Raw genomic sequence first — 23,811 nt, 5'->3', positions numbered from 1 at the left:
TAATATTCGTAACAATATCAATGAACTACTAACAACGTTGGATCGGACATTAGATAAACTCACAAAACTCGGTTTCAAATTAAATAAATCCAAATGTGTATTTGCTGCATCTGCAATCGAGTTCTTAGAGCACAGGATCGATGCCCAAGGCATACACAAATCAACCATGCATATGCACTATACTACATGCACCGAGACCCACAACAATCGAGCAATTACAACTATTCCTAGGTAAGGCAACGTACTATTCTAATTTTAAACCGAATTTAGCAACACTAGAAAGACCATTACGTGATATTATTAAAAAAGGGAAGTTTTATTGGCCACGGGCCGCCGAATCGGCGTATAAGACGTTTCACCACAAGTGCTAATGCCGTATGACCCAGCACTCCCACTAGTATTAGCATCGGATGCGAGTAAAACAGGCTTAGGTGCGGTGTTGTTGCACCGCGTAGACAACAACACGGAACGACCAATTGCATACACGAGTCGTACCATGAGTCAAACAGAACAACGCTACTCCCAAATTGACAAAGAGGCACGTGCAATTGTATGAGCCGTGCAAAAGGTTTTCATATACTTATATGTGAGACATTTTACATTGATAACAGACAGATATTACATCCAACGAAATCCCTGCCGGTATTATGTATATCCCTTATGGCAAACTACGCTGATTTCCTGAGCAACTTTAACTTCGATGTCTCTATAAAAAAATCTAAGGAAAATGGTAAATCAGATTACCTCTCCCGCTTACCGGGTTCAACAAATAAGCTAAAGCAACACAGCACTACCAGTTACAGCTCCACTTATCGCCCAAGAAATCCGTAGGGATCAAAGTTTGGGAAAATACTTCAAATACTAGAAAAAGGTCAATGCCTCACCAGAGCGGGGTACAAAACTCCAGAATGCCAGTACCAAGTATCATTTGGCTGCCTTACATTCGAGCATCGGGTCGTTATTCCTATGAAACTTCGAAAGTTATTACTTCAAGAATTACACAAGGCACACCTGGGTGTTGTTAAAATTAAAAACATCGCACGTTCTTTTATATACTGGCCAGGTATCGATAAGGACATCGCGAATTCGGCTAAATCATGCGAATGTTGGGCAAAAAATGCGAATAAACCACCGAAGATCACCAACCATCATTGGGAGTACCCAAAAGGCCCATGGGAACGAATTCACATTGACTACGCAGGACCTGTCGAAGGTATGATGCTGCTCATTATCACCGACGCTTACTCGAAGTCAAGACTACCAAAATAATGACCTCAACCACTACAATTGCTCTGCTGGATGACGTATTTGCTGCGTATGGGGTGCCGGAAGAACAAGTTTCTGACAACGGAACGAATTTCAAGTCTGCGGAGTTCAAAGAATTCTTAAGCCAGGTACGCGTCAAATACCACAAAACTACGGCCCCTTATCACCCAGCTACAAACGGTCAAGCGGAACGCAATGTGCGAACGGTGAAAAATGCCTTAAAAGCGATGGGGACCACAACGAGAACGATAAAACAAAATATAAATGAGTTCTTACGACAATACAAAAATGCTCCACACAGTACAACAGGCGAATCCCCAGCAAAACTGTTCTTATGGCGAAGACTACGCCCGCGCCTAGATTTGATTCGACCCGAAAACGTAAACGAGCGAGTGTCAGCAAAACAGTTCATCCAACATTAAGACGGGTGTCGCGAATTCGCAACTGGCGTATCGGTGTATTTCCTTTCGGGACATCCACAGCAGAACAAGTGGCTGCGCGGTAAGATAATAAGGCGTATGGGTGATCTGCACTACGAGACCTTATTCAACAACAAGTGCTACAAGAGGCATGTAAACCAAATACGGGCTGCCGGCGCACCAAGCACCCAACAATCAAGTCACAGAGAGGACGAAGGGAACTACATGCAAAGCACCAACACGAAGGAAACTACATGAAAGGCAACAACGGCTACACTAGAGGAAATGAATGAAAAAACGGAGCCAAGCCACACTCCGTGGAGCGAAGACAGTAAACCAAATATAGCTATTCCGAGCATAGAGATTACGAACACAGAAAATGATATCCGCAAAGCAAGTAGAGCTTCACCTAATAGAAATGAGTCAAACGATCGGCACCTTCACAACCTGATGACCCAGTAATAGTTCCACCAGAGGTAGAAGCCGAACAAACACCACGGCGATCAACGAGAGTACGGAAGCCGAAAACTATATTTTCACCAACAACTTAGAAGGGGGAAAAATGTTATGTATTCATGTAGGGTTAAGTAATTATAACATCTCGGTAACTCTGTTACCCAACTTTATTATCGATAAATCTATATCATATCTTGTAGTCACATTATATAATTCTTACAATAAAGACTTATAGAACATAACAGTTGCCTTACAAGATCGCGTATTTGTCTCATCTCTTTTTCCAAGACACTAGTGAATTTCGTGGCATTTCTCCCAGCATTTGCATCTATCCCAAACTTCAAATCAGCTGGCAGTCGAGGTCATAGCCAAAAATTACCTTTGCGGGAGTTTGGCCCGTTGTCGCATGCACTGCCGATCGGTAAGCCATCAAGAATAATGATATATGTGTATCCCACTCTTTATGGAACTTGTCGACTACTTCCCTTAAGTGCTCCTCCAAGGTTGTATTGAAACGTTCAACCATACCATAGGACTGAGGATGCAATGCAGTTGCCCTGTTTTTCGAATGCCCAATTTCTTACACATTTCCGCAGTTGGTAGTAGGAAATGGACATGCGACATCCACAGCGATCCTTTCTGCTGCAAACCTCGCAGTTGGCAATCCACTCAGTGACCGACTGACGGCAACCAACCCAATAGAACCTCTGCTTAATTTTCTCGAGCGTCTTCGTGATTCCCAGATGACCTCCACTTGGATCATTATGTAGCTCGAGAACGTCAGGAATCCTTTTCCGGGAACAACTGTCAGTTTCCTCTTACATTGACCATCTTCGCATACTCGATGCAAGCAACCGGATATCAATTCTAAACTGTTCCACTGTGCCCAATATGATTTCGCGTTAGGGCTTTCTGCTGACATCTCTCTATTTGGTTTTCCGTTTCGTTGGAGCCCTTGCATAACATGTGACAGATCTGTATCTTCTAGCTCACACTTCCTTAATTGTTCCTTGTCCCATTTATCCGTACGCTTTATAGACATTAGCCGAACATCTATAATGTCTTCCTTAGCCTCAGCTCTTGAACAGTGCTTGCATTCCAAACTAAATGGTATTCGTGACATTGCATCGGCATTCCCATGGGTACTAACTTTCCGATGTTCAATGGAAAAGTCATAGCTTTTTAGCCGCTCGATCCACCGTGCCAATTGAACTTCTGGATTACGGAACTGCAGGAGCCATTTCAACGCTGCGTGATCTGTTCTGACGCGGAATCGCTGCCCGTAGAGGTATTTGTGAAAATGTGTAAGCATTCTACCTGAAGCGCTAAATGTAGTCTTTCACTTGACGCCTCTATAAGTCTTAGTGCAGGGATTAGCCGCTAGAGGAGCTCTTCGACTAAGAAACGTGTGGAAAACAGCTAAGCACGGACACGCGACGATTCTGGACGATATGACGAAGGGGCAATTAAACGGTATAATAACCGACCTAACATCCAAAACAGACCACATCACAAGGGTTTTGGACTTCCGGGTTCAGAACTTACGATATCCTTCAAGGGAGGAATGGGAAGTAGGCCTAGACAATGGCAGGGGCATCACAATATACACCGGCGGCTCGAAAATGGAAAAGGGAACTGGAGCTGGGATGTACTCAACACATCTACAGCTAAGCAAATCATTCCGACTTCCTGACGCATGCAGTGTATTCCAAGTCGAGGTCTATGCCACAGAGAGAGCGGCAAAGCTGCTCCAAGATAGTGCGGTCTCCAACACCGACGTAACAATCTTTGTTGACAGCCAAGCCGCCTTAAGGGCATTAGAGTCCAACATGATAAAATCGGACATCCTGCGAGGTGTTGAGCCTCTCTGGCTTCTATAAGTCATCTCAATGTGAGGTGGACAACTCCGTCTGACCGCCGCTGAGTTATCTCCTAGGGAGAATCGACGAATATGAGAACAGGGCAACGGACTTGTTATGGACGAATAGGGTTGACTGCGAAGTCTCAAGGTCCTTATGGCCATGCTTGGATAGGAAAGGAACCAGCTTCCTTCTCAAACTGAACAAATCTGCGGTGAGGGTACTTACGGGTGTCATCACAGGTCATTGTGCTATCGCACCAATGCTCCGACGGTGGCGAATACCAACAAGCTCCCTCTGCAGAAGCTGTTAGGATGAGGAGGAAGAGGAGTCGATCTACCACTTTCTCTCCCGATACCCGGCGCTTCAAAGAAGAAGGCTCAGATTTCTGGGCTCACGCTTCTTCGACAACCTGGCAGAGGGAAGGTGGACGTCTCGCTTCTTCTTGGGTTCATCAGGGAAAGCAAGTGGTCCCTTGAGGGCCACTAAGGGTAATGGGGCTAAACGAATTTGCCGCCACCCTGTAGTTACTGAGGGCACTCACAATGGATAAAAATGTCTCCGAGTGGAAGTGGGGGTAACATCTACGCACGCCCACTTAACCTAACCTACCAATGCCAACAGCTCTCTCCGTGTAACGAAATAGTTCCTCTCTGGTTTTCCAATTGATTGGCTGTAATATGCAACTACCTTCTCCTGTCCATCGACCACTTGTGATAAAACGCCTCCTATATCATATCCACTCGCATCTGTATCTAGAATAAATGTTGCTGCTGAAATCGGATATGCCAATATTGGGGCAATGCACAAACACTCTTTCAATGTTTGGAAAGCCACTTCTTGCTCCTTCTTCCATTGATAAGCTTTATTTTTCCTTGTCAGCTCGTCGAGGCTATGGGCTACGCTGGAAAAGGGCGGTAATATGTGCACAGCCCAAGGAAACTTCTGAATTCATGTAGGTTCTGTGGTCTTGGCTAATCCTTTATAGCCTCTGTATTTTCATTCGTAGTGCAGATGCCCTCTGTCGTTACCTTGCGACCGAAATAATTTACTTCCCTTTTAAACAGCGCACACTTTTTCGGACTAAGCTTCAGAGCAGCGCCAGCTTTTCTCTGGAAAACTTCCTCCAAGTTTTTAAAGTTCTCGCCCAATACGATGATGTCTTCCAGGTACACCAAGCATGTTTTCTGATGTAGTCCTTTCAGTACCTGGTCCATGAGTCTCTCAAAAGTAGCTGGTGCATTACAAAGTCCAAAAGGCATCACTGTAAATTGCCAAAGACCATCACCGACACTGAAGGTTGTTTTCTCTTTGTCTTCCTCCTTCACTTCCACTTGCCAGTAGCCGCTTTTCAAGTCCAGTGTGGAAAACCATTTTGTACCAGATAGCGAATCCAGAGTGTCGTCAATTCTTGGCAATGGGAAGCCATTCTTATTCGTGACGTCGTTCAACTTGCGGTAGTCCACGCAAAACCTAATTTTTCCATCCTTCTTCTTTAAAAGTACTACCGGTAAGCTCCATGGACTAGCTGATGGTCGCTCATTCCTTGTATGACTTGACTCACAACTTCACGCTTTGCCAGTGGAACACTACGTGGAGCTTGATGGATCGGCCTCGCATCTCTAGAGTCAATTTGATGTTTCGCAACGTTGGCACGGCCCAAATATGTTTGCGAACTTTAGGAGCAGTTGTTTTGCCTTACTCTGATAGTCTTCTTCCATGCTGTGATCTCATTTGAAAGATCAGTATTACTAGTTGAAACGTGTTCCTGGAGCTGTTCACAGTTAATAACTACTTCAGCCTCTTGGGATCTTCCCAATATAGCTCTTTTGGTCATTTTGAGTGGTGATTTGAACTCATTGAGTACTCTTACCGGAATACGTCATTTTGTTTGGTCATAGCCAGGGTTTTTCCTACAAGTACGTTCGGTGTTGATTTGTTTGCTGCTTCGAGAACCCACAATTTGTTTCTCCCACAATCTCCATCAACCTTTGCCCAGATGACTGCTCCTGATTTTGGTGGTATTTGCTGACTCTCTTCCACTAGCACTCCTTTACTGCTATAGCCTCTCTCGTAGCTGAATTTAAGTGGCACATCCATGTTCTTATATCGCATCGTCTTACTTTGCATATCCATTTTGATGCCTTGATCGATTAAGAAGTCCACTCCAATTATGATTTCATCAACAATCTCTGCCACTATAAAATTGTGTAGTATCGTGACGTTCCCAATTGCTACTTCACATGCTACTTCTCCAATTACCTGGGTGTCCTGTTTTTGTTCTTTTAGCGATAAGATTACTCCCCGAAGACTTTGGGGAGTGTTATCGATATGACGGTCATTTTCCGGATACAGATCCGGTACGCTCCGGTAACACAGCACCATTAAGGCCATCCCTCCCTCCCCACCCCAAGTTCCTTGATGAGCTAGGGGTCGCCAGAACCTCGTTTGTTAGTAAAACGGGATTCGAGGTGAGGTTGACAATTTGGTGGGAGAAGTTATTTATTGCGCTACACAACACCTGGGTGTCCTCTCCCGTGGCTGTACGTAATCTTGCTCCAAGCAATGGTCTTATCTTTTTGTTGGCTAAATCTGATCGAATGATGGAATGAGATGACAGTCAGTAAACGTTGCTTTCCATCCACATTTCCTCCGACAGTAAGATTGCTTGACCTTCTTCCAATTTGCGAGATAGAGATTATGGGGCATTCAATTCTGAGAGCCAGCTGTCGCCCCTTGAGGCTGACTCGCTTTAATTTAACGATTGAATAGATTTGGAGATTTGCTCATTTCCTTCAGCTCTGCGTTTATGGCCACCCACATTGTTGGAACCATTAGGGTTGGTACTGTAATAACGTGCAATGTGCCTGGCTTTCCACACTTAAAGCATTTGATGGCACTATGATGGGTACACACAATTTTGGAAGGAACGCAGCAGGAGTTCCTTCCAAAATTGTGTGTACCCAGTCTGGCCTTTCCACTTCCACGCGATGAGCATTGTATGCGGGCTGACTCAAAAGTGACGCTGTTTCCTGGGTCAGTGCATGGGATACCGTTTCAGAAAATATTAGCTTTGGGTTTGCGTATGTAGCCCGCTTCGTTTCGACGTCCCGTATGCCATTTATAAAACTCTGAATCTTTACCCTTTCAGTGTATTCCAAGGTGCGTCTGCATTTGCAAGATGTACTAATCTTTCAATGTCTAAGGCAAACTCCTGCAAAGTCTCGTTAAAATTTTGGTAGCGGTTTTGCAATTCTATTTGGTAGATTTGTTTCCTGTATTCGCATCCGTAACGTCGTTCTACACCCGCCATCAATGCTTCATAGTTGTTCCGCTCTCCTTCGGGAATCGTCTGTAGGATTTCGACTGCTGGTCCCTTCAATGCTACGAATAGAGCTGCAACTTCATCTGCAGCATTCCTGTTGTTCACTGCTGCGGTCTTCTCAAACTGTAGCTTAAAGACCTGGAAAGGAACGGAACCGTCAAAGGATGGTGTCTTTACCTTTGGATTACTCGCTGAAACTGTTGGGCGATTTAGTTGTAACTGCTCCAACTGTTCATCGACTTCTGCCTGAAATTGAGCGATTTTTGCATCCTGCGCTTCCAGCTTTGATGTTACACTTGCTCCCTGTGCTTCTAACTGCGAAGACATTTGTGCCACCTGCAATGATAACCGCTCCTCTTGTGCTTCCATCTTGGATGTTATGCGTGTCTCCTGTGATTCCATCTTGGATGTAATCTGTGTCGGCATTTCTGAAAGACGCGTTTCTTGTGCTTCAATCTTAAGTGTTATGCGTGTCTCTTGGGATTCCATGTTGGATGTTAAACGTGTCTCCTGCGATTCCAGTTGAGATGCCACTGTGGACGTTTGTGCAGATATTGCAGCCAATATCATACTCAAGTCTGTGTTCGCCAATGTCTGTGGTGTTTCGTTTTTCTCCTCCACTTCTGTTGTTGTCTTGTCGCTATCAAGATGAAAGACATACTCTTCAACATTAATTCATTCCGATTCGATTGCCTGTCATAGTCGTGTTTGTAGTTCGGATTTATTTCCAGTAGTATTTAATCCACGGGCTTCCAACTCATTTCTCAGTTGCTGAATTTTCAATTCACTCAACTTGGCCATGTCTTTGTTGTCCTCTGGGATTTATTCAACAATTTCTCTTCTGACACCAATTGTAACAAATTTTGGGGAATTCCGCTTATTCCAAACCTGTTGCTAACGTTTGAATCGCTAAAATGTTGAATAAATAACTCCAATATTCAATAATGCAAAATGGTCTTTATTAGACTACTTTGAGAGTAATAACACTTATACTTCACAACCAATAGCGTGCTTAAATCAAAACTGATTACTGATTCTTCCGCTTGTGCTGCTTTTATACTCTCAGTTTTCTTGTTCATCCACTTCTCCTAAGGTCTAGTCATTTCGCGAAACTGTATTCTAGAAAAATTGTATCCCTTGCTTGGTTATTAGCTATATATATGTGTACCTATTTGTAGTTTATATTTCTCTAATAGCCATATGCGCGTGTATGGGTAAGTAACTACTTCTGCTGATGACTACATGTGTGTGCGTGAGTAATCTCTTCATCGACTTCTATATATGTGTGTAAATGATGATTAATGTTTTTATGTAGCTTGCTTTAATGTTTTTGTTGTTGTGCATTTACTTAATAACAGCTTAGTGATGTTAAAATTCGCCACAATATTAAACTATTGTTGTCTTTATTTTTAAATACATATCAGCTTTAGTTAGCTAAATACCTTTGCGAATTAAAAATGATTTATTTGATATATGTTGTAATGAGTTTTGGGGGATTCCTGATTATTTTGTAGCTTCCGTTAACGTTAGCATTTCTGAACTGTCGAATAAATAATTGAAATATTCAGTATAGCAAAATGTTCTTTGTTTACACTACTTTGGTAGTAGAACTTCACAATTGCAATACTCGCGCTACTTTGTTATTCTCCGTTGCCTCGTTTGGCTATTTCTCCTAGGATCTCAACTTTTCACGAACAGCCTCCCCGAACAGTTGCTTATTCCATAGTTATTTAGCTATATACACGTATATCTGTGAGAAATGTGATCTTCGCTCTTAGCTAATGACTACATATATGCATGTAAAATATTCTCTTTGTTGTTAGCTTCGAGGTTTACATATATATATGTGTGGCTGCTTACTTCGATGTTTACATGTACATATGTGTGGCTGCTTGCTTTGCCGTTTTGCACTTAATTACTAGCAGCATAGTGATGTATCGAAGTGCTAATATTCGCCACAATAATTTGATAATTAATGTTAGTGTTATCACAGCTGCGCTCCTTATTAGTTAAAAGTTTGGTGGGAAAAGCCCAAACGCAACACTGATTATACGGTGTAATTTTATTTTTTTTTTAAGAAAGAAATTATTGTATAAATATAAAACACGCCCACACGAATTCCCAAATATATTAAATTTGAGAATAAATAGACAATAACAAGGAATCGAGGAAATGTGACGAAGTATGTACATTTATAATGCTAATGTATGTACATTTATAATGCTAATGCTAAAATAGGTCGCATTTCACAGTAAATATTTTGATGAAACATGTTTACACAAACGCCGCATTTTGAGCAAAATGTTCCATGCGGGCTGGGCATGAACAGCCTCATCTCTTTACCAGCGTAATCCTAAGGGTTTTCTTGTGTCTGATATATTTGTTATTACTCGGCTTTTCGGAACAATTTATACATCAAATTATGGATAAATTATAAATTATCTTTAGAAATGCTCTATTTTAAAACAGTGAATATACATTAGCCTGCCAATTTTTGTAAAGTCACTAGATATCAAGGAGCGCCGGGTTGAAAGAGTTTCTATTTAGCATTAAAAATATCCCTGGAAAATTTTACGCCCATCTGGCAGTTTTTAATGGACCCAAATGTTGACTAAAGTTGAACTAAGGCATTTGTATGGATATTTAAAACCCTTTACTTATTTTTAAAAAAGAAGGTGCACAATTGATCAATGATCAATCAATGCAGATTTTGTATGATGGAAACCTTTTCGATATGAGTCAACAACTTGCAATATAAACTGAGCCTCTTCTTCGTCGTGTGTTAAAATACGACTGTACTCCTTCATAAACTTGACGCCACGCTCTGCAGTGTCATTTACGAGGAATAAATTTTCAAAGATTTCCAAAGCTGACTGATATTCCTCATTGTCTTTCCATACGGCGGGATCCAGCTCAAGAAAATCACATTGAAGCTCGAAACTAGAAAACAAAAATTTTGTCTTATAAGTACAAAATCAGATAAATCATATTCCAACAAATGTTGCGCATTTGGAAACATGCGATATTTAACCAAAGCTACAATATGATCCGTTTCTTTTAAACGATTCCTCATTTTTCGTTTAATTTCGAGTGAGACGTTGGGATCAAAAACAGAAAGCCCCACCGTTTGTGGAGTTAGATACCACAAATGATCCTTAATCTTATCAATTACCGCTTCAGATACAGTCTTATCGATTTCTGAATACTTGAAAGCATCGCGCAAAACGCAAAAAGCTCAAATCTTGAACGGGGCATTCAATAGAATTAGTGCGACTATACCATACTTTGATGTAAAGTTTAAGAATTAAGACTGACATATGTATGTCGAATACAATTAAGTTCTCTTGCAGTCATATTAAACTGATCGCGAAACAGAAAACATTTTAGACAATATATTGCTTTCGGCATAAATCTTGTATGAGATGTCGCGCCACATGTACGAAAGACAGCGCCGTCGTCACAAAGGAACGTCATAGAGAGCTCTAAATGTTCCTTATAATCACCGCGTATTTGAGTATTTTTGAGCTGATGTCGACAAAACTGTTTTATTTGCTCTATTTCTTCCTTGCTAACTTTGGAACCAACAATCTGGTTATTTATACCAAAACTGTGTTGGTCGTGTTTTATATTCTGCCATATATCAGCGAATCTAATAAAAATTAGAGTTTCCGGCGCATTACTTTTACCGCACTTCTTTTCAAAAACGTTAGCACAATCTCATAAATGTGATGACGGCATGCAAGATTGATAAGTTTCCGACCGAGAAGTTCATCAAAAAGCATACAGGCACCACGTGTAAGGCCAGTGTATGAAGTGGTTGTATCGAAGCTTGAAGCTACTACTTTTTCAGAAATCCTCTACTCGACTAGAAGTTTAGGAACAGCTTGGGCGATGTTTTTTCCGTTACCCGACTCGATTTTGGGAGCTCCTAAAAGCTTTGCCGTTCCATTGTAGCTTACCAGAACTGCTATTTGTTCTACATTTGATCCGCCGACTAAATCTGCCAAAATCTTCCCTTCCCAGTGAACGTCGTTGGTACTTAACTATTTTATAATTCATAGCCAAACTTAAATATACAAAATATGTTTATTTATGCATAATACCCACGTTTTTAATGAACTCAGACTTTGTTTCATTGAATTAAGAGTGTCGATTGTTTTCACGCAATTGTTGTAGTGAAGTACGATTCAGGACCAGATTATTTGCAGAAATCTCCAAAGCCTCTTCTGTTGCCATTAATATTTGCATAGCCTGCCGATCTGATACCTAAAGTCGTAATAAATATTAATTTTGAGTGAGTATAATTTAAAATTTTTTTTTTTTTTTTTGCAACCTTTGCTTTATCAAAGAAATTAAAATTATAAGAAGGTTGAACTCGCTGCTTCAAAATTCAGCGAGAAAACAAAAATTTTCTGAAAGAGCAGGTTAGTGGAGTTCACCATACTCTTTGGCTCGTCTTTCGCACCGCGCGGCGAAAACGAATTCTAATTGAATTTTCGTGATTTTCGTGAAGTTTTGTGTTGATGTCAAGCAGTGTCGGTCGCGTAATTTTGTTTTCGTTTCAGTGATAAAAATGTTTGATAATTGAATGAAATTTAACGTATTAAAGTGTTTTTCAATAAATTAATGTGCGGGAAGTGATAGAAAACTTAAATTTGTAGTTTAAAAGTGATACAAAGAAATTGTGAAGTGCTTGGAAGAAGTGGAAGTATCAAAACAAAAATATGGAAGAAGATATGTAAACAAGGAAAAAGTGTGAGTTTTGTGTTTTAATGTTGTTAAAAGTTGCCAAAATAAGTGTTTATATTATATTTATGTTGCATAAGTTGTATTTGAAAGCTGTGCAACAATATATAAATAAGCAAATATTTTTGTTTCCATCAAATCAAAACAAAGGTGAAGCTAGTGAACTGTGTACATATGTATGTACATATATAATGAAGCAGTGTGTGAGAAAATTAAAAAGTAAACAAAGATATCAAAACAAGGACAAGTTTTTGGTGTTTGAAAACTAATAGCAATTGCCAAAACAAGTGTTTAATTATACTTTGTTTGCATTAGTTGCATATGAAAGCTGTGCAAAAATATATAAATAAGCAAATGTTTTGGTTGCATCAATCAATGGGTTTTTGTAATTTGTTTGGAGATCAGATGAAGGCGGGAACGAAAGATTTTTTCTATTTCTAAAGTGCGAAATATGAGATGGCTATACTCACCCCCATGCGTAAAATTCTTTGCGTAAAAGGAGTTGCATACATGTGTCCATACGAACACCAAAAATTCCTTTCATATTTTTGACGGACACGCGCTAATTTTTATGAGCGCCTGGTGAAGTAAAAATTTCTCAACAAATAATTCTTCTTCCTTAAAACTTTATGGATGAAGTAAGTATAAGATAGGATTTTTTCTACAAAATCTCTGGCAAAATAAATAAGAGAAATTTGCGTTAATATGAGAAGTAGGAGGGAATGGAAGGTTTCCTCACGTAAGTTATAAGATTGTGTTAGTTTTGGCCTATACGTACGTGGCCAGACGAAAAGTGTGTATGTATTAGTAGCAAGAATCGAAATAAAATCAAATTTTAAATTTTGTCTGACTACTCTACCATCGATTTTTGTTCTTCCCTTTATGGCTGAAGATCAGACGTAGGCGGGAATGTCAGATTTCCTCGCCAAAATCTAAAGTTGTAGTAGTTTTGGCCTATATGTACGAGGCCGGACGAAAGGTTTGAATGTGTTGATAATAAGAATCGACACAAAATAAAAATTTAGGATTTTGTGTCTGGTTTGATTTTTGTGCTTGTGAATGAGGAGAAAGCGGGTATGGAAGTTAGGAAAAATGTTTGCATATTTTTAGCGACATTTGCTATTTTATATGGTCGCCTATTGCCATGCCAGCTTTCGATCTTGAAATGGCCCTTTTTTCCTTTGATAACAATTGAAAGTAATTCAACAGGTGTTTGAATTTGACTAACTTTTTTAATTTTATCAAATGGTTTTAGCACATTTATTTATATTCTTGCAAAAAATGTTGCCGTGATATTGTAAGAAAACGCCTTATCGGCAAAATTTTGCTATTTTGGCGCATTTTTATAAGTTCAGCTAAAAAAAAAAAAATAAAGAAGAGATACAACTTTACCGGGCTTTGAACCCACGAAAACCTACAACAATCCAGTAGTCTAGACAGCCATGCCACATTAGCTTATCAATATTAATAGCCTAACAGCCAGTTATATGCATGGTGCAAGAGTTTCAGTGTAGTGAGTGGTGAGTGAATGCGTGGGACATACATACTAAGTAGCGGTAATTTCTTACTTCTAAACATATTTATATGTTGTACAAAGAAGATAGCTCTATTATACTTTGGTTTGTTTTCCTTTGCAGCATTCATTTATGGATGAGTATTTTAACTTATATTTTTCTAACATACTCAATAACCCTACATATTTTTCTGATGGCCTGGTGTATTGGGCTCTTTCATGCATTTTCGGGCTTCCTCTGTGGCCTGTGAAACAACTTTTATGATTTTGGTTTTTTTGGTTGATTGATTGATTTTGATGATTTAAAGAAGAAAATATATAAAAATAAATAAAATGTTGATATTCGAACCCGAAGAATCATCAAAAGTTGCAGGCGCAGCGGGGCGAGGACATTATGAATTATGAATGAAAGTTTGTTAATTGCCTCACACCTAAGGATTTAAAGGCTGCCGCGGTTAAAATCAATTGGTGGAAGTGAACAAGTACAATAATTGTTTGCCAAAAAGCACCCCAATTTCGGCATAGAGTTTACCCAAAGAGAAACAAAGTAGACAAGATCTTAGACAAGATCAATTTTATTCATTCTATTTGTTTGTATTTTTGACATTTCTCATATTTCACGCGGCGAAAATATGCTCGCCGCGGCTTGCATTTGGTGAATTTGGCAAACACGAAAAATAGTGTGTGGCATGTGGTGAACTCCACTAATTTGTTCTTCTGGACTCAACTCGCCAAAAAAACTCGTATACTGGCGTGTTCAACCTTCTTATAATTTCAATTTCTTTGGCTTTATCAAGTGCAGCGCATAAACGTGGCATACTCCAATTTCTTTTTATAACAGAACTCGTATTTTGTTATATGAGTTCATTAGCATCATCAACAAAACTATTTGTAGATATACTCAGATTCAATTTTGGTTTCACTTTCGGAGTAGACTTGAGTGAGAAAACGATTTTATTTCAATTGGAACTAATACATATATAATTATAGTCCACAAAAGTAACTATTAAATTAACACATGCTTTGATATCCATGCTTCTTCCTTTTCTCTTCCCAATTCCCACCTGTTTTCTGTGGATGCCAATTTTTTGTAAGTCCCCAGCATTGAACCTGGTCATACTTTCTGCCGCTGCTTTTCCAAAAACACTTTGTCCTGTTCGTTCCTCATCATTGTCAATACATCGCAAGCCGCAATATCAAAAAGACCACGTACAACGCTTATGAAAAAATTAAACTTCTTCTTCATTCCCGCTGCCATCTTTTCCACCTTCACTTTGTTTAAATTTTTCAAATCTTCGTAAATTTGTATAAGTTTGCCAGATTATTTATGTTGTTCTCGGATTGGCATACGCGCTTGTTGCCAAAATATCGACACACCATCAATCGCTAACCTTGCACTTTCTTTTGCATTTAGTTTCACAAAACGCATATTGTAGAAAAATTTAAATAAGTAAAATGAAAATAAAGGAACGCCGATGTTTAGCGTTTGAACATAATTGACTTTATTGGAGAAATGTATTTCCTGTTATACAAAATTTCTTACTTTACATATACGTAGTTACACTAATACTTCCATACTAAAAAGTACACGATTTCACAATAAACAAGTCCTTGTCAGCATATTATTGTTGTGACCTACATATTAGCCATGTTTTTTAACACGCGTATATCCGTTTACGCTTAAGCTTTATATGGACTGCCAAGAGACAAACTTTAAATACACCTCTGAAATTGCTGCGCATAAATTTTGTTCTACTAAATTTCAATATGCATTATACTCAGATGTAACTGAAATATGTGTCTTTGTTTCACCCTCTACACTAATTCTATGTATTCTATGTGTGTCCACAATTCATCGCAACTGATTCAGCTATATGTTATACCCTATGGCCATCAGAGCGTTGCGCCTTCACTTTTCGGTACACCCTGTTGCTGTAGCTAGTTGTTTAACCACAGCCGCTAGATGGGTCTCCTAAGCATGATCTAAGCGAGGATAGACGTTTTTTTACACGCGCAAACGAAACGTATACGCGCGTGTTAAAAAACACGGCTATTGTCAATATGACCCACACATATGTCGGTTGGTGTGACTAATCGATATATGTGTACGGTCGTAAACAAACTCATGCTGATTTCAATTGTTTATCTAGGTCAGTAAAATATGAGATCTTGTGTGGCTGATATTCGTGTATGTATATTTGTATCATTAGAGTGAGGTGCATTCGAAGTACACTTCAAAACACTTCTAACACTTGTCTGTTTGAAGGCAATTTGGTGTGAAACATGTCCAATCAATGCATTTTTTCGTTGTTGCTCATCACTTTTGGTTGTTTTAACCGATGAAAGTCTCGAATCCAACGATTTTGCCATTTTTATCTTAAATATTACACGATTATTTGTAACACTCGAAAGTAACACTTGAAATTAGCACGTAAACAAATAGTTCGGCAAAAACACATTGCAATTCATAACGGTTTCAGTGCATGCGCAGGGTCGTATTTTTTTTTTATGCATACAGCGTATCGTGCACAGTTTTCGGACTTTGATTAGTGATAGATTTGCAAAAAATATGGTATATTTCGGTTGTCTTAAATATCTTTTAGCAATCAATATTAACCACTTCTTTTCTCATAGATGTGTATGTATGTAGTTAGACGTGGCAATCAAGTACTAAAAGACCCAAAGACAAACCAACTTTTGGGTCCATTAATTATTTTCTGAGAGGTTTCAAATTTTTCGTGTGCTTTCTTTAGGTAAAATAGAAACTTTTTCAGCCCGGCGCTCATCGATACTACCATCTTTAAAAATTTCTTTGCTTATTGCGGCCACTGCATACATATAACATTAGCTCACAGTCAAATGTGTGACATAGTGTACAAGTACAAGTGTGTTGACTTATCTGTCAAGCATTCTGACAGGCACTCGCTGGATTCGGAATGAAAGCGAATTCAAAATGGATACCATTACCGAATGCGCCGAATGATTGAAAAATTGAAAAAGTCGAGACGATTGGTAGACAAAAATGTTGTCGTTGAGACCAAAAATGCGACTCTAGACCTGAGATTTCCATCAGGTGAGCGAGGCTGTTTGTAGTTTTGACGTTTATCGCTTAGTGAACACACTTGTATAGGTACACTATGATGTGTGAGTTCGTTGTGCCAGCTCATACGAAAATCGAACCGAATCGGCAAACTGAAGCGGTAGTCATTGGTGCCGTATGTCGTATCGCTGTAGTCGTATCCCTAACGTAATCAGCTGTTTATCGTTACGACGGTAAACCAAAAACAAATTGGTTGGCTACGATACGGTTACGACCTTAGCGGCACCAATAATCGATTGCATTGATTCCCATAAGGTTGGTCGAATCAGCTGTTATAAGGTTACCGATACGGTTACCGATAAAGCACCAATGTCTGGAGCTTAAATCCTAGATTTTGTTGGAAGCCGACTCAATTGGCATCAGGGCTTGAACGTGCAAACACAAAAAATCAGATCAGACATCTCCATGAAAAATTTCAACAAGAAAACAAATTACGGTTGAATAAAAAAAAGTAGAATAATCGCGCTGTTTGGCCTCCTCCAACAACTTTGCCTTTGCCACTATGTCTTCAGTTTTAGCTAATCCGCTTTCGTGGGCCAAAACTTTCGAAGTGCTTTCCGATTTTCCGTCAATATATATGAGTTCTGACGCTACAACAGGTTCAACGCATCCTCCGACTGCACTACGCATTCAATCCATGCCTAGGCTTTTGGTATCATGGGGTTAAGCTCTCTATCCACCACCTCGAATCGCGAGGTTTTACCTTGATCTTCAACCACTTCCATTGAGAAGCTTCCTTTCTGCAGATGCCCCCCTTTCGGTAAACTCCTATAGGGACTGGAGGCTCATCGTCACTTGCCTTTCGTCTATGAACCACTTCATCTCTTCTTGGCATAAAATCACTCCTTCTCCACTGCTTTTAAACTTTCGAAGTACATGATTCCTCATTATTGCGAGTTCGTCCCTCGCTCTGTTTTGCAGCTTTAGAGGTTTAAGCCTCGTTATCGCGATAAGTTGGGTCAACTTTGGCTCCCGAGCGCTCGATCATTTCCCAACTCGATTTTGCTGTCCATGCCCGAATTATGCCATAGCGCTTTATTCCACCCCGGATTGTGACGATATTAGCCTTCTCTCATCCTCGTGTAAAGTTTTTGAGGTAATCATCTTGGTCGTACAACCACGTGCCCGACAAGGCGGTTCAGTGGCCTAGTATTAAATATGCAGAAGTTGGTCACGACCCGAATAGTACTCTTAGTTCTTGGTCACTAATATCTCGTCGCCCATATTCACGATCTATTGCTTTTTCAGTCGTAAAAAAGATTTACTAAAATTGTATACAACTTTTCTAAAATTCTAAGAAAAAATTGTCTCACTCATTAAAATATTTCACAAAAACATGTACATACATCTTTGGTTCAGTGTAAGTATATGTATTGAAATTAATAAAAATAAAACAATGATTTAATTAATTATTTACAAAATAAATTGAACTACTCTTAATTATTTCTTAAAACTATAATAAACTATGTATTTGCATATAAAATTAAATTTATTGTCTCAAGTTTGATCATTAAATGGACAATGTTTTACATAAGGCACATCGATACAATAACAACCCCTGGCGCTATAGGAATACACAAAATAAATAACATATCATCAATATTTAAAATACGTTTTTATAAAAGCTCCAAAGCTAGCAATACTCACTCATCTGACGCATCGTTTCCAATATGATATTCTTTTATTTGCGTAGCAATCCCAAAAGGATTCTTTGTGCTCACCGGCAAACGTTTTGGCCCACTCAATTCAACACAACCGTTTGGACAGGAAACGCCTAAAAACTTTTTGTGTTTGAACATCGCGCTGGCCAAATAACAAATGCTTAAGAAATGCGAACATCGGGATCGTCCTTAAATTGAATTAGAAAATAACGAACAAGTGGTAAAAACAAGTTTTAAGCTCTCTTACTAATTGGATTTCCTTTACAAAATGGCTGAAACTTGCCGCCATTTACACAAAAGTTTAAATGTCCGGTATTCTCCTCCTGCCCCAAGAAGCCAGCATTTGTATGTACAACCTGTATAACGGTTGCATCATCTAGAGATAATCGAAAGACATCGTCTTTTTTCCGCTCAATTAGTGGTCGTGCCGGATCAAGACCTATTCGTGTTTAGTGTTTGTCAAAAGTAGAACACGAACTTCGTGGTAATATGTTAGATCACGGGTTATAGAGACTTACCAATAATGCGATGTTGCTTTATCGATAAATGATTGGACATCATGCCACAAATATGCGCACCAAGTGAATGACCGATACAGGTGATTTTTTCCCTTACAGCACCATGATGCGTTAGAAAGGAGTAAACCTGTGAAATGATAAGAATACTGATTGATGAAAAAGCGTCGCCGCACCTCCCTTCTCTCTTTGTCACTCTTTCCCCCTCGCTCCACCCCCATCTCCACCTCCACCTCCACCTCCACCTCCACCTCTCCCTATTTTTCCCCTTTTCCCTCCTCCACACCATTTATGCTATTAGGGTTTAACAAATTAAATCTCTCTCCCGTTAAGAGAATAAGAAACAAATGCTATATAGTTGGATCAAATTACTAGCAGAAATAGAGAAAATCTAGCATGAAATACTTATTTATCCAACATCAGTTTAGTAAGGGTTCGAGGTACCTTTTCCCACATTACTTACTTAATTGGCGCTTAACCGTTTAAACGGTTATGGTCGTCCAACATGCCCGCCCAGTCGCTTCTTCTCTCTGCCAACGGGAGCCAATTGGTCAAACCAAGGGAGTTTAAATCGTTTTCCACCTGGTCCTTCCAGCAAAGTGGGGGCCGCCCTCTATCTCTGCTTCCATAGGTGGGTTCCGATAGAAACACTTTCTTCGCCGGAGCGTCATCTTTTATTCGCATAACATGGCCTAGTCAGCGCATCAGCTGCGTTTTAATTCGCTCGTACTGCTCATCGTTAAATCTTCTCCGATACTCGCCATCGCCAACGCGTAGAGGTCCATACATCTTTCGAAGAACTTTTCTCTCGAACACTCCCAGAGCAGCTTCGTCTGATGTTGTCATGTTCCATGCTTCTGCAGCATATAGCAGGACGGGTACAATAAGTGACTAGTAGATTATGATTTCCGTTTCCCGAGAGAGGACTTTACTTTTCAATTGCCTACCTAGTCCAAAGTAGCATATATTGGCAAAAGTGATTCTTCGCTGTATTTTAGAGCTGATGTTGTTGTTAGTGTTGATGCTGGTTCCCAAATAAACGAAGACTTTTACTATTTGGAAATTATGGCTGCCAACAGTAGCGTGGTTCACAAGGTCCATATGCGCTGACTCTTTGCTCGATGACAGCAGGTATTTCGTTTTGTCCTCGTTTACCATCAAACCTTTTCCGACATACTTCCGACATATTTACGAAAAAACTTCTGCGGAATATTTATAATGGTGTCAGCGAAAGCGCGCCGCGGCGTGGACTGAAGGATGTTTAGTGAAGAGCTGTGCGAGCCAAACGCTGTTATGGCCTTGTTGGTTTTAGGATTATTTTCAGAAGATATCGGTGATGTATTTGAGGCATCTTTGGGACTATTTTATATTTATTTTGGAATTAGTTCAGAATAACTATAAACCTATTTTTTAAGAATAATTTCTATACTTTTTCCACACTATCTTCGAACGATTTTGAATTGCGTTCCAGAAATATTCCGATAAACTTTGTGGACCACTTCGAGATCATTTCTGAACTATTTTGAGATGATTCTTTATGTTATCATTTAGGTATTATTTTAAGGATCAACTTGGGATTATTTTGGAATCCTTAAGGTTTACAGCATCATATCTCAAATTCTGAGGTAAAACTTTTTAATGACTTAGCCCTCTATGAAACTACTAAAGTTTTTAATTAACAAGTAAGGAAGGCTAAGTTCGGGTGTAACCGAACATTACATACTCAGTTGAGAGCTATGGAGACAAAATAAGGGAAATCACCATGTAGGAAAATGGACCTAGGGTAACCCTGGAATGTGGTTGTATGACATGTGTATCAAATGGAAGGTATTAAAGAGTATTTTAAGAGAGAGTAGGCCATAGTTCTATTGATGGACGCCATTTAGGGATAACGCCATAAAGGTGGACCAGGGCTGACTCTAGAATTTGTTTGTACGATATGGGTATCAAATGAAAGGTGTTACTGAGCATTTTAATAGGGAGTGGGCCTTAGGTCTATCGGTGGACGCCTTTTCGAGATATCGCTATTAAGGTGGACTAGGGGTGACTCTAGAATGTGTTTGTACGATATGGGTATCAAATGAAAGGTGGTAATGAGTATTTTAAAAGGGAATGGGCTTTAGTTCTATAGGTGAACGCCTTTTCGAGAAATCGCCATAAAGGTGGACCAGGGGTGACTCTAGAATATGTTTGTATGATATGGGTATCAAATGAAAGCTGTTAATGAGTATTTTGAAAAGGAGTGATCCTTAGTTCCATAGGTCGACGCCGTTTCGAGATATCGCCATAAAGGTGGACCAGGGGTGTCTCTAGAATGTGTTTGTACGATATGGGAATCAAATGAAAGGTGTTACTGAGCATTTTAAGAGGGAGTGGGCATTAGGTCTATAGGTGGACGCCTTTTCGAGATATCGCCACTAGGGTGGGCCAGGGGTGACTCTAGAATGTTTGTACGATATGGGTATCAAACGAAAAGTGTTACTGAGCATTTTAAGAGGGAGTGGGCATTAGGTCTATAGGTGGACGCCTTTTCGAAATGTCGCAATTAGGGTGGGCCAGGGGTGACTCTAGAATGTGTTTGTATGATATGGGTATCAAATGAAAGATGGTAATGAGTATTTTAAAAGGGAGTAATCCTTAGTTCAATAGGTGGACGCCTTTCCGAGATATCGCCATAAAGGTGGACCAGGGGTGACTCTAGAATTTGTTTGTACGATATAGGTATCAAATGAAAGGTGTTAATGAGTATTTTAAAAGGGCGTTTTTATCGAACAGGCATATATAATAAGGGTAATGTTCCTGCCAAATTTCATCATGATATCTTTAACGACTGCCAAATTACAGCTTGCAAAACTTCTAAATTACCTTCATTTAAAACTGGGCGGTGCCACGCCCAATGGCCAAAATTTTACTAGTTTTCTATTCTGCGTCATAGGCTCAACTCACCTACCAAGTTTCATCGCTTAATGCGTATTTGGTAATGAATTATCGCACTTTTTTGATTTTTCGAAATTTTCGATATCGAAAAATTGGGCGTGGCTATTGTCCGATATTGTTCATTTTAAATAGCGATCTGAGATGAGTGCCCAGGAACATATGTACCAAATCTCATGAAGATACCTCGAAATTTACTCAAGTTATCGTGTTAACGGACAGACGGACGGACGGACGGACGACTGTGTATAAAAACTGGGCGTGGCATCAACCGATTTCGCCCATTTTCACAGAAAACAGTTAACGTCGTAAAATCTACTCCCCTACCAAATTTCAAAAGGATTGGTTAATTTTTGTTCGACTTATGGCGTTAAAAGTATCCTAGACAAATTAAATGAAAAAGGGCGGAGCCACGCCCATTTTGAAATTTTCTTTTATTTTTGTATTTTGTTGCACCATATCATTACTGGAGTTAAATGTTGACATAATTTACTTATATACTGTAAAGATATTAAATTTTTTGTAAAAATTTTACTTTAAAAAAAATTTTTTTTAAAAGTGGGCGTGGTCCTTCCCCGATTTTGCTAATTTTTATTAAGCGTACATATAGTAATAGTAGTAACGTTCCTGACAAATTTCATCATGATATCTTCAACGACTGCCAAATTACATCTTGCAAAAGTTTTAAATTACCTTCTTTTAAAAGTGGGCGGTGCCAAGCCCATTGTCCAAAATTTTACTAATTTTCTATTCTGCGTCATAAGTTCAACTCATCTACCAAGTTTCGTCGCTTTATCGGTCTTTTGTAATGAATTATCGCACTTTTTCGGTTTTTCGAAATTTTCGATATCGAAAAAGTGGGCGTGGTTATAGTCCGATATCGTTCATTTTAAATAGCGATCTGAGATGAGTGCTCAGGAACCTACATACCAAATTTCATCAAGATACCTCAAAATTTACTCAAGTTATCGTGTTAACGGACGGACGGACGGACGGACATGGCTCAATCAAATTTTTTTTCGATCCTGATTATTTTGATATATGGAAGTCTATATCTATCTCGATTCCTTTATATATGTACAACCAACCGTTATCCAATCAAACTTAATATACTCTGTGAGCTCTGCTCAACTGAGTATAAAAATGTTAACCAGCTAAGCTTAACACGGTGGAAAGATTGGAAAATCAAAGCCAAAGTGTTTTGTGAACAAAAGACTTAAGCAACGAACTTGTTGCTTTTAAGGAAATATTAATTTGTCTTAATTTTAATTTTATTCGCATTAGTTGAACGCAACAATATTAGTTAAGCAATAGTGAGCAATATTGCAGGCTTTCGTGCAAAGTTATGCAAAAATAAAAATAGAAATATGTAATGATTACCGATTTATTAGCTCCCTTCTCATTTATATTGCATGTTTGCGGACGGTTTGTTTTAATATGGGTGCTACCGGCATTTAATTTTACAAAAGTTATTTAGCGGAAATGCAGATGATACCCATAAACCCGTACTTATGTACCCGGATATTCGCTTATAAAGAAAAAAAAAAAAGAAATAGGTAGGCTAGGCTGCATAGCATGTTCGCCTCCGTTAGGTACACATGGCGGGCGCCTTTAGAATCTGTTTGGAATGCTGCCCATAGCACTGCTCACCTTCTTGGGGGGGCCAGCCGAAAACTGACTGTATGTAGACGAACTGGGTGGAAGGGGTGAAAATTGTTTCTGCAATGACAGTGACTTAGTAAAAAAGAGAAAAATTCGACCGAAAAATACAGCCCTTTAGGGACTGTAACTCTAAAATAGCGCCGAGGTGCTATGTTAACCGAAGGCCCTGAAGAGAGGATTTTAGAGATGGTTAAGAGCAATACCTACATATATAGCTTCACAACTTCTCCAAAGTGATAATCTATGTATGTTGATGACCCCATTATCCTTTTTAATTAGCAGATAAACGAGCTTCTCTGAACAGAAATCTTTCGACTTGGCCGCATTTGCTAAGCATTATGTGATATACGACGGT

At 39.4% G+C, this 23,811-nt stretch overlaps 1 protein-coding gene across 4 annotated transcripts in view; it reads right to left on the bottom strand.

Moving 5' to 3' along the window:
• Nucleotides 1-18,033: 18,033 nt before the first annotated feature.
• The window catches only part of LOC137242526 (lipase member H-A), a 69,428-nt gene continuing 63,650 nt past the window's right edge, over nt 18,034-23,811 (bottom strand). For all 4 annotated transcript variants that reach the window (XM_067769803.1, XM_067769805.1, XM_067769804.1 and 1 more), the window contains 4 exons: nt 18,864-18,990; nt 18,593-18,784; nt 18,332-18,533; nt 18,034-18,248 (listed from right to left, as the gene is read on the bottom strand). In XM_067769803.1, coding sequence (XP_067625904.1) covers nt 18,182-18,248; nt 18,332-18,533; nt 18,593-18,784; nt 18,864-18,990 — 588 coding nt within the window. In that variant the 3' untranslated portion in view covers nt 18,034-18,181. The remainder of the gene's footprint in view (nt 18,249-18,331; nt 18,534-18,592; nt 18,785-18,863; nt 18,991-23,811) is intronic.

This window comes from Eurosta solidaginis, chromosome 2 (genome assembly GCF_040869045.1).
Source record: "Eurosta solidaginis isolate ZX-2024a chromosome 2, ASM4086904v1, whole genome shotgun sequence".
Lineage (NCBI taxonomy): Eukaryota > Metazoa > Arthropoda > Insecta > Diptera > Tephritidae > Eurosta > Eurosta solidaginis.
Note: the sequence above shows the minus strand (reverse complement) of the source record. Positions and strands in the feature narration are given on the sequence as shown.